This window comes from Cetorhinus maximus, chromosome 16 (genome assembly GCF_964194155.1).
Source record: "Cetorhinus maximus chromosome 16, sCetMax3.hap1.1, whole genome shotgun sequence".
NCBI lineage: Eukaryota > Metazoa > Chordata > Chondrichthyes > Lamniformes > Cetorhinidae > Cetorhinus > Cetorhinus maximus.
Genome location: NC_135894.1, coordinates 30,385,468 through 30,397,630, shown reverse-complemented (window position 1 = coordinate 30,397,630; position 12,163 = coordinate 30,385,468). Strand labels below are relative to the sequence as shown.

At 42.9% G+C, this 12,163-nt stretch overlaps 1 protein-coding gene across 2 annotated transcripts in view; it reads left to right on the top strand.

Moving 5' to 3' along the window:
* vwa8 (von Willebrand factor A domain containing 8) overlaps positions 1 to 12,163 on the top strand; it is a 414,855-nt gene that overhangs the window by 213,898 nt on the left and 188,794 nt on the right. For both annotated transcript variants that reach the window (XM_078559607.1, XM_078559606.1), the window contains 3 exons: positions 2,560 to 2,635; positions 4,814 to 4,949; positions 10,255 to 10,374. In XM_078559607.1, the coding sequence (XP_078415733.1) occupies positions 2,560 to 2,635; positions 4,814 to 4,949; positions 10,255 to 10,374 (332 nt within the window). The remainder of the gene's footprint in view (positions 1 to 2,559; positions 2,636 to 4,813; positions 4,950 to 10,254; positions 10,375 to 12,163) is intronic.

The window sequence follows — 12,163 nt, the reverse complement described above, 5'->3', positions numbered from 1 at the left end:
ATCCTTAACTAACCGCCATGCCACCTCCTTTTCCTTTTTGCCTGTCCATCCTAAATATTGAGTACCCTTGGATGTTCAGCTCCTGGCCTTGGCTACCCTGCGCCATGTCTCCGTAATCACAATCATTTCGTACCCTTTTACATCTATTTGCACTGTTAATTCATCTACCTTACTGCTAACGTTCTGTGCACTCAGACACAGTGCCTTTAGTCTTGCCTTTTTAACCCTTTTTGCACATTTTTTGTTCTATGGCCCTATTTTGCTGAGAGCCCTAGTTTCCTCTGCCTTCCACTTTTCCTTTCTACTTTTCTGCCTTTCATTCCTATCTTTGTTTCCCTCTCCTGTGTCTCCCCGTTCAGGTTCCCATCCCTCTGCCAATCCAGTTTAAACCTTCTCCCGCAGTGCTAGCGGATACCCCTGTGAGGATATTGGTCCCGGTCCTGCTGGGGTGCAACTCATCCAGCTTGTATACGTCCCATCTTCCTCAGAGTCTGCCTCAAGAATCTAAATCCCTCCCTCCTACACCATCTCTCCAGCCACCATTCATCCGGTCTATTCTCCTATTCCTGATCTCGCCTAGCACATGGCACTGGGAGTAACCCTGAAAATTACTACCTTTGAGATCTGCTTTTTAATTTATTTCCTCATTCCCTATATTCTGCTTTCAGGACCTCACCCCTCTTTTTACCTATGTTATTGGTACCAATATGGACCACAACTTCGGGCTGTTCACCCTCCCCCTTCAGAATGTCAGAATGTCCTGCTGCCGCTCAGCGACATCCTTGACCCTGGCACCAGGGAGGCAACATACCATCCTGGTGTCACATCTGCGGCTGCAGAAACATCTATCTGTTCCCCTTAAGATAGAATCCCCTATCACTATTGCTGTCCCAATCTTTTTTTCCCTGCTCTGTGCAGCTGAGCCACTCGTGGTTCCACGGACTTGGCTCTTGCTGCATTCCCCTGAGGAACCATCTCCCCCAGCAGTATCCAAAACGGCAAATCTGTTTGAGAGCGAGATGGACCCAGGGGATTCCTGCACTACCTGCCTAGTGCTTTTACTCTGTATGGCAGTCACCCATTCTCTTTCTGCCTGCAGTGTGACCACCTCACTATACATGCTATCCTTGAAGATCTCATCTTTGCGGATGCTCCACAGTGACTCCAAGTGCAACTCCAGCTCCGAAACACAGATTTCCAGTAGTTACAGCTGGAGGCACTTCCTGCGCACATGGTCGCCCTGGACACTGGAAGTGCCCCTGTCTCCCCGCATCGCACAGGAGGAGCAGATGGGAGGATTGGCTTTCTGGGCTCTAAGCATCAACCTGTCCTTTTGACTATTTTATTTCTGGTTTGAATTTCTTTGCATCATGTTTCTTGCCTCTTTGGGACTAGGTTATCAATTGAAATTTATTCTGTAGTTAGAGTGGCATGTTTGAGAGCTTCATTTTGTGTACCAATGTAGTCATGGTAAACAATATAGTCAGAGACAACTGCAGCCTGACCAATTAATTCCTGACATTGATCCTCATGGATGCCGGAAGTACCAAAGCATTTGGAGAAGATACATTAATGGGGCATTAAATTTCCCAATAGCTGAATAGCTTGTTAACTAATGGTTAGTTATTTTACAATCTGCCTAAAAGAGACCGAGGAAGCAGTATTTGAAACTCTCCAGTGACTTTCTGCTCAGAGATTGTGGTTTGATGGAGAATATTGTAGAATTACCAGGGAATGGTGGTGGTCTAGTTTATGTTCCAGCAGTGCTGCTTAAAGATACGTCATGTTGAGATTTGATGCTCGCCTCATCTCCTCAATGACTGGCATGAATAGACTATGCTTTGACGTCTGGCACATAGGAAAATCCATTGCCACGCTTAAGAGTCTCTGCCAAGCTGTTGATAAATCTACTCAAGTAGAGCTCTTTTGCTCTTTTGATATGAAGTGGATATTTATTCCCAATAGAATCACAACCCAATTATTTAAGTCCAACGGTTGACGTGTCAAGGTTAGACGTCGGCTGACAGTAAACTTTCCATTGCACCACCCCAGTTTGCAAGGAATTCACCCACTACCCTTCTCAACCAAAACACATTAAGTGATCATATGTTGTTTGTGGGATCGTGTTGTACACCAATTGACTGCTGCACTTCACAGGGCCTCCTGAGGATGTGATAAAGTGCTAGATCAATGCAAGCTTATTTTCTATAAGTCAGCAGTACAAGCTTAGAATCAAACAACATGGAAAATCATTCAGCTCATCATGCCTATGGTGGCTACTTGAAAGATTTATTCAGTTAATCCCTTTGTCCTTCCCTTTCCCTGCATTTTCCCCATTTAAAGTATATATCCAACTCCCCATTGAATGTTACTATTGTATAACAAATAAAGCATCACTGTTTCTCATTGTGTATCTTTTCTATGTGCTTAGTTTTATCACTATCACCCATGTTTCTACATTATATTTGGTTGATTTATAACAAAACTCTCTCTGTAAATCAGATATTTACCATTTTGTCAATTGATTTTGTGAAACGTGTTGTTTTACTTTTTTTCCAGAGACACCACTGTGCAGAGTCTCACTCTACAGCCATCAGTTCAACATGGAGTTATCACATATGAAGATTCTCCTCTGGTCTGTTTTAAGATTCACATCTCAAACTAATTAAACCTATAATAACCAGACCCTTCTCTTCTTTCTGACTTAAGATAAAATGAGTTAAAGTAACATCAAACACTTGCGTTTATAATGCCCTTAACATAGTGGAGCATCCTAAAGTGCCTTATAGGAGTGCAATTAGGCAGATTTTGACATCACGGTCCGGAAAGAGATGTTAGGCCAGTTAACTTAAAACTTGGTCAGAGAGCAGGGTTTTAAGGAATGACGAGAGGTGGAGAATTTTCAGTAAGAATGAGAGAACTTAAGGCTTAGGCATCTGAAGGAATGGCCGTAAACAGTTGAGTGATTAAAATCTGTGATGCACAAGGGCCAGAAGGAATGCAGATATCTTGGAGGATTGTAGGGCTGGAGGAAGTTACAGAGATAGGGAGGGGTGAGGCCATGGAGGGATCTGAATGATGGCTACTCACTCGTGCCTCAGTGATATTGTTTATGGAAGATTCTCATTTCTAATTGGCTCTAATGTCAGCCATGGCTCAGTTGGTAGCACTCTCACCTCTGAGTCACAAGGTTCAGGGTTGAAGCTTCACTCCAGGTCTTGAGCACAAAAATCAATGCTGACTGTCCAGTGCAGTAGTGTTGCAGTGCTATAGGTGCCATCTTTGAGGCCCTATTTGCCTCAGGTGTACGTAAAAGATCACATGGCATTATTTCAAAAAATTGCAGGGGAGTTAACTCTGGTGTCCTGACCAATATTTATCCCTCAATCAACATCACAAAAACAGATCAATGCATTGCTGTTTGTGGGAGCTTGCGGTATGCAAATTGATTGCCGCATTTCCTACATTGCAGCAGTGAGTACAATTCAAAAGTACTCCATTGGCTGAAAAGCACAGTGAGATGTCCAGTGTTAATGAAAGGTGCAATACAAATGCAAGTCTTTTTTCTAATGTGGATTTAACCTCTGTTTGAACTTTTTGGGATGTTTATGAACATTAAAAATATTTTAAACAGTTTGAACATGAACTATACTGGAGGATTTATCAAAATAAAGCTGGTCTTTTTGTCATTGTAGCATATAACTAAATCAACACCACATTTTACTTTGAAACACAAAAGTTTGTGGCTGCTGGGTCTGTACAGCCTCATATCCAGAATCAGTACTGTTTCTGAACCTAGCCAATGTGACTGACGAATAGGAATGAAGCGTTGGGAGAGATGAAAGTATTCCTTTAATATCTACTTTATTGCCTCTTGCCTTCACTCTAAAGCCAATACTAAACTGATATCCTCAGCAAGTTGGAGAATCTCTGTTCTCCCTATTTGCACACAAGTAATTGTATTTACCAGGACCTTTTTTATGCAGGTCTGTGTACACAAAGAAGCAAACTAACAGCTGTGCCTTTCTGGGAATCCCCACAGCTGACTCCATAACAAGGAACTAAACAGGAGTTACTATTTCCCTTTATGAGTCATGAGAATGCACCCCTGTATCCAAGGAATACAAGTCAGCTGAGGGGAGTGCAAAGTATCTCAACATAAAATTTTGGGGCTATGGAAAATGAGCAAGGGAGTTGGAATAATTAGCTTGTTTTTACAAAGAGCCGGCATGGATTCGATGGGCTGAATGGCCTCCTTCTGTATTACATAATTATTTGCTGATTTCCTGCTTTCTGTAACCCACCCACCATATTCCTCCCCAGCACCTTCCACTCCATTAAATTATTTGCTCAGTTATCAGTCTCCAAGTTGAGTTACAGCAAAAAAGAGGGCATGGCTTAACATACAATATTCACCTTACAGGAAACACCTCCTTTCCCTCTCCTCCCTGGTCATAAGTTGCCTTGAGCAGACAGCCTATCCACGGGAGAGCTAGCGTCACTCACGTCCGTGTCTCCTAGTTTTGGTCTCCAAATAAGTGGAAACACTTTCTCTCCATCCACTCTATTTAATTCCTTCATCATTTTAAAAAAAACCTCCATCAGGCCCCTCAGTCTTTTTTCTAGAGAAAAGAGCGTCAGCCTGTATAATCTTTTCTCATGATTATAATCTCTTCGTTCTGATATCATCCTTGTATATTGTTTTTGTATCTTCTCCAGTGCCTCTGCATTGACACACCAGAATGTTTTGCTTGTTGAGAAATTCTCTGGGAGTAGTGCTGAAAGAAGCCATGTTTGTTTCCTCCATTCTCAGGTGAGGGCTGTTAAATTAGGGCACATTCTGGTCATTGACGAGGCCGACAAGGCTCCAACCAACGTCACCTGCATCTTGAAAACATTAGTGGAAAGTGGTGAGATGATTTTATCTGATGGAAGACGCATTGTTGTTGGTAAGTATCAGAGCTTCATTGAAAATGCATGTGACTAAAAATAACATACTGAATAATTTAGAACCTCCAAGTGTATATATTTTATTAATTCCCTGTAAAGTAAATTTAATTTTTTCAGTGTAGCTCATCTCTAAGTCAGACCTTCATCTGTCCCCCTAATCCCCTGCAACTTCTCCCCCTTTGAGCATCTCACCCTGTCCCACCCCTCAGCCTTTTATTTAAAATCTTTGCTGTACTGTCCGTCCAAACACCACTTCAAATCCCTCACTGTGATACCTTCTCTGCTTCCTTCCCTCTGACTCTACTCTAAGCGACTTCCCATCCTTGGTGATTTTAACCTCCATCTCAAATCTTTTTCTCCTCTTTCCTCTGTGTTTTCTGCCCTCCAACCTTCCTTCCAAAATCTCTCCCTTCATATAAACCCTCCTACCCACATACAGTCCATTCCCTCAATCTCGTCATCTCTCCTGGCCTCGCTATTCCTATCATAACTAATCACTGACCGTTCAGCAATCTCTGATCGTTTCCTTGTATTACTTTCTACCCACATTCTTCTTCCCCCTTCCAAGATGACTCCTAATCTGTGTCTGACCCTGGAAAACCTTTCACCTAAATCACTTACCTTAGTATCTGAAACTCCCAACTGTTTATTCTTTGACCTTTGATTCAATATGATGTCACAGCTGCTATTAATTTGCTAAATCGCCTCTCATCATCACCTTGTCTTCAGTAGAACTATTACTCTTCTCACCCTTGGTATTTCCTTGGTACACTCCTTATCTCCACTTCCACATTATACCCTCCACAAACTAAGAAACATAGAAATGTGGAATAAACCTATGACAGTGAAGGAGACCATTCAGCCCATCATGTAGAGTTATTCAATCCTGATCTCACCTTCCAGTTCTTAGTCCGTAACCCTGTAGGTTACAGCACTTCATGTACATATTGAAGTATTTTTTTAAATGCAATGAGGGTTTCTGCCTCAGTCGCCCTTACAGGCAGTGAGTTCCAGATGTCCATCACCCTCTGGGTGAAAAGAAGCACTCCACAACTCCTCTCTAATCATTTTACTAATTGCTTTAAATCTGTGCCCCTGGTTATTGACCTCTCTGTTACAGAAATAGGTTTTTCCTATCCATTCTATCGAGGCCCAATTACAAAAAAAAAAATCAAAAAAGGCAAGTGAAGGTGACACCGATCACCATTGACAAATGGAACATGCGCACTCTCATGGACAACAACATCGCAACTGACAGACCTGAGAGAAGAACGCCTCTTGTCGGTAGAGAACTGGCTGGGTACAACACCCAGATCACCGTGCTCAGCGAGACTTGTCTACCTGAGGGAGGGTCAGCTCAAGCAAATTGGTGCAGGTTACACACTTTATGGAGTGGCCTTGGAAATGAAGAACTACATGAAGTTGGCATAGGCTTTTCTGTCATGAACCATCTCATTGGTAAGTTGACTTACATTCCCAATTATTACCTGATGGTGCTTATACTCCATCCGCATGGCAACAGGCAAGCAATCTCATCTGTGTACATCCCTATCATGACCAACCCTGATGAAGTTAAGGAGAAATTCTATGATGACCTCCACTCCTAGATTGCTACTGCGTCAAAATCAGACATGCTCACACGTGTCCTGGATGATGGTGAGTCCTCTGACCCATTCCTAGTGACAAATGGAGTTAAACATGGATGTGTGCTAATGCCAACTCTACTCATCATGTTTTTCTTTGCCATGCTCCCTGATGCCATCCATCGTGATCCTGGCATCGAAATCGCATGGATTGGAAGTTGCTCAATCTGAGACAACACCGGGCAGAGACCAGGGTCTCCATGGACACCTTTGTGATTTCTCATTTGCTGATGAATGTGCACTAGCTGCCAGTTCAGAGCAGGACATGCAGCGCAGCAGGGATTTGTTCTCTAATGCCTGTGACAACTTTGACCTTACGATCAGCATGAAGAAAACTGAAGTAATGTACCAGCCTGCTCCAGGAAAAACCCCATTTCGAGCCCATGGTTTAAGTCCATGACCAGAACCTGTCAGTAGTGGATGAGTTCACTTATCTCAGCAGTACACTCTCTCGAGCTATCTATATTGATGACGAGACACTTGTAAGAATTGCCAAAATAAGTGTCGCCTTCGGCAAACTTCGAACATCAGTCTGGGAATGAAGGGGAGGAAGTCTGCCTACTAAACTACGCATGTGAGACTTGGACTGTGTACCAGTGTCATGCCAAGAAGCTCCACCACTTTCACTTGAGCTGCGTTGAAGCTTCTGAAGATCAGATGACGGGACAAAATACCAGACACTGAGGCTCTTACCTGAGCTGGCATGCCAAGCATCCACACTGAGTTACACTGGTCATGTAGCCAGAATACCTGACACTCGCTTACCAAAGCAAATCTTCTTTGGAGAGTTTGAGTCTGGGGTGCGCTCTCATGGCTGTCAAAGGAGTCGCTTCAAGGACCCTCTGAAGGCTTCACTTCAGAGTTTTGATATCAACTTCGAGTCCTGTGAGAAGCTCGCTCAGGATTGTTGCACCTGGTGCAACCAAATAAAAAACGGTGCGGCATCCTTCAAAAACAAATGCATATCAGAGGCAGAGAGAAAACGTAAGGAGAGGAAACCCCAAGCCAGAAACTTGTCCAGAACTCAATTGAGAGCGGTATCCTGTCCTATTTGCAGCAGAACCTTGCAGGTACAGATAGGCCTTAGCAATCACTACATATCCACTGGAACCCTACCAAACACCCCAGATGATGGAGATGGCCATGTTCACTTCGAAGGACGAACAAGACATCTAGGTCCTTCATGATTTTATCCACCTCAATTAAATAATCCCTCAGCCTCCTCTGTTCCAAAGAAAACAACCCAGCCTATCCAATCTTTCCTCATAGTTAAAACTTAAATACTTGAAGTCATCCAAAACTCTGCTGTCCTAACTCGCACCAAATCCCAGTTACCTATCGCCCCTGGATCACTGATCTACATCAGTTCCCAGTCAAGCAACACCTCGCTTTCCCAACTCCTGGATTTTCACAGATTTGTGGAGACTCTGCAGACCTTTAAAAATGGTGGACAGGACCCAATTGCATGATTCCCACCCCCATTCCTGGCACCCCAGTTTTCCCCAGCACGCGAGAAGGATGCAGGCAGTGAGCCTGCACCCTGCATTCCTGACCTGGCCGGCTCCATTGCGGGGGCAGTCATCTGCTAGCCCCCTGCAACTTTTGTGGAGTCAGGCCAGCTTCTGAAGGACTCGTGGTTTTTGGACTCTCAGAGGAGTGGTGAAACATTGTCAGGATTTGGGAGCCTTTTGAAACGTAATTTGCCAACTCATGAACCCCCAGCCCGAATGGCCCCGCTTACCCTCCATGCCAAGTCATAGCACTTTCATGCCCATTCATGCGGTATAAACTCTGTACAGAACCAATTAACCCTATAGTAACAATGGCGAGTATGGCTCAAGAAAACAGCCATTCATAACTTGCTTAAAAAAACTGTTGATTCAACAATCCTATAAAAGTGTCGATCAACCAGACCTTTTAAAGTATTAGTAACAGAAACTATAAGCACCTCTTTAGCTTGTGTGGATAAACATTGAGCTAGTGACGAAATAGATCATAGAGAAAAAGCTTGTGAAGCTGTCGGTCAAGCAATGTTTCCCCTTGTGTGCACCTGTTTCAATAAAGAAAACCAAGCCTCATTATGCATCCGTTGTCTATTCCGCACACACGCCCTCCCCCAGAGTGAAAATCGAACCGTTTGAGGCACTTTTACCTAAGGAGGGTGCGCTGAGCCAGGAAATTTCCCATCTTGAGCTCACCGCCTCGTTGGTGAAAATCCGACCCTAAATTTCTCATCCCTGTTTTCAAATTGCTCCATGGCCTCACCCATCCCTGTCTCTGTAATCTTCTTCAGCCCTACAACGCCTTTAGATCGCTGTGCTCCACAAATTCTGGCCTCTTGGGTATCCCCAATTTTAATCACCTCATCATGGCCATGTCTTCAGCTGCCCGGTCCCTAAGATCTGGAAATCTGTACCTAAATCTCTCCATCTCACTTCACCCCTGTCCTTCTTTAAGATGCTCCTTAAAGCCTACCTCTTTAACCAACTTTTGGACATCTGCCCTAGTATCTCTTTGAGGCTTAGTATCATATTTTGTTCCATAACCCTTCTGTCAAGCATCTTGGGATGATTTGAGGATGAGAAGGCACAGCTGCGAATGTTGGTGCTCAAAACTAGGCATCCATGAGACGATGTGGCCATCATCAGCAGCAGAATTGTATTCCACCACAATTGGTAACCTCGTGGCTCAGCATGCCCCCCCTCTCTACCATTACATCAAGCCAAGGGTCCAGCCCCAGTTCAGTGAGGAGTGTAGAAGAGTATGACAGGCATTGTACCAGTTCCAACCTGCTGAAGCTGCAACACGCATGCATGCTAAACAGCGGAAGCAGCATATTATAGACAGAGCTAAGCAATCCCACAATCAACAGATTACATCAAAATATTGCAGTTCTACCATATCCAGTCATTAATGGTGGACAATTAAACAACTAACTAGAGGAGGAGGCTCCACAACTATCCCAATACTCAATGAGGGACAGCCCAGCAGATCAGTTGTCAGAATGTCAGATGTGTGGTTGGAAGTTAATCTCAGGGTGGGAGGTTGTTAATAATCTTGTTCAGCCTAAAATGGCAATGGGAGAGGGGTGGAGTCGGTGACTAGAGAACAAAATTTGTGCCATGAAGGAGAAATGAATAGAATCATAGAATGGTTACAGCAAAGAAGGAAGGTAGGAGGAGGCTCATGTGGAGCATAAACACTGGCATAGACCAGTTGAGTAAAATGACCTGTTTCTGTGCTGTAAATTCTATGTAATTCTGAAAGTGTGGCTGGGGCTGGCTTAAGGGCCCCACCAGAAGCTGACGTTCCTGGGGGACATGGCACTGCTGGTATAAGTTCAATAACTCTCCCTCATTGACGTACCTTCCCCTGCTGCACTTTCCCCTCCATCCTGCTACACTTGGCCCAGAAAATACCAACAGTGTGGAGATGAGTGGGGAGCTGGACACTTGGTTCTTGTTTTATTTTCTTCCTTCCTTAAGTTACATAGGACAAGACTCCAGAAGAAAGTCCAGACCTTTGTGTCTTTGCAGTTTCATCTAATAAAGTTTTTTTTTTAAAAAAACAATAAAATGGGTGTTGTGTGAAAGTCAGAAGTTCTGTTCAATTATGCAGTACTGTACTGAGCGATGTGACAGATTACATGCTGATATTTCAGATCCCACCAGTGCAGAAGGAAGACCTGATGTGATAGTAGTTCATCCAGATTTCCGAATGATTGTCCTGGCGAACAGACCAGGGTTTCCCTTTTTGGGTAACGATTTCTTTGGTGCTCTAGGTAAGTTACGTGACTCCGCCTTTCATTTAGAGTTACTTCAGTGTTTGTGTTCCACTGAAACAATCACATTGGATCTGCCGTACTTTTGTTTCCCAAGGTATGAAGTCATTCAGAAAGTAGTATCAGTAAGCAGTAATTATTTCTTTTGTTTCATTCATTTAACTTGTACGGCAATATCTGTGCTTTTTACTTGTTATTTGTTCTGATTTTTATGATATCTTAAAGCAATCGGCCTTTACAAACACTATCAGAGTGCAGAATGTAATATTGTTTTATTAGGTGACCTTTTCAAGTAATTATCCATTCCCTTTTGAAATTTACTCCTGAATCTGTTTCTTCCACCTTTTCAGGCAGTGCATTCCAGATCATCGTAACTTGCTGTGCAAAAGTGCTTCTCCTCAGCACCCTGCTGGTTCTATTGACAATTATCTTAAATCTCTTTCCTGTGGTTATTGACCCTCCCACCAGTGGAAACAGTTTCTCACTCTGCTCCATCAGAACCCTTCATAATTTTGAACCGTTCTATTAAATCCCCTGTTCAAACTTCTCTGTTATAAACAGGTCAATCCCAGCATCTCTACCCTCTCCACATAATTGAATTCCCACATCATTGGCACCATTCTGGGAAATCTCCTCTACGTCCTCTCTAAAGAACTGACATTCTTTCTAAAATTTGGTGCCCAATACTCTCATACTGCAGCTAAAGCGTAACCCGTGTTTTATGAAAGCTTAATGTAATGTGCCTCTATTTATAAAGCTAAGGATCCCATATGTCCCAGAACAATTTCATCAACCAGTCTGCAACCTTCAAAGTTTTGTATATGTGAACCCCCAAGTCCTCCTGTTCCTGCATCAATTTTAACTGTTTCATTTAGTCTATATATTGCCCCTCCTCATCCTTACTGACAAAATGATTCACTTCACACTTCTCTACATTATGTTTCATCTGCCCAATTTGTCAGTCTGTCTATGTCCTCTTGAAGTCTGATACTATCCTTACTGTTTTTGTGTCTGAGTTTCATACAATATCCAAAGTTTTAAATTATGTTCCCTATGCCCAAGCCATGTCATTACTATATATCAGAAGAACAGTGGTTCTAAAACTGATCCTTGGGAACACCACTCCTTACCTGAAAATTTTCACATCATTTTTGTTTTCAAGTGTACTCAAATGCGCTCAATTACAATTTGCCAGTATCAAACTTAAAGATAAAGCATATAATTGTGCAAAGACGGGTGGCAGGTCAGAAGATTGCTCAGAATGTAAAGAACAGCAAAAAATGACAAAAAGATTAATAAGGAGGGAAAAAATAGAGTACGAGAGAAAGCTAGCTAGTGATATAATGACGGATAGTAAGAGTTTCTATAGATATTTAAATAAGAAAATAGTTAACAAAGTGAGCATTGGTCCTATAGAAAATGAGTCTGGGGAATTAATAATGGAAAATAAGGAGATGGCAGATGAATTGAACAAGTATTTTGCATCCGTTTTCACTATAGAGGATACAAGTAACATCCCAGACATAGCTGTAAATCAAGAAATGGAAGGGAGCAAGGAACTCGGGAAAATTGCAATCACCAGGGAAGTGGTATTGAGCAAATTGTTGGGGCTGCGGGTTGACAAATCCCCAAGTCCTGATGGACTTCATCCTAGGGTCTTGAAAGAAGTGGCTAGTGAGACAGTTGATGCGTTGGTTTTAATTTTCCAAAATTCCGTAAATTCAGGGAAGGTTCCATTAGATTGGAAAATAGCAAATATAACTCCTTTGTTCAAAAAGGGAGGGAGACA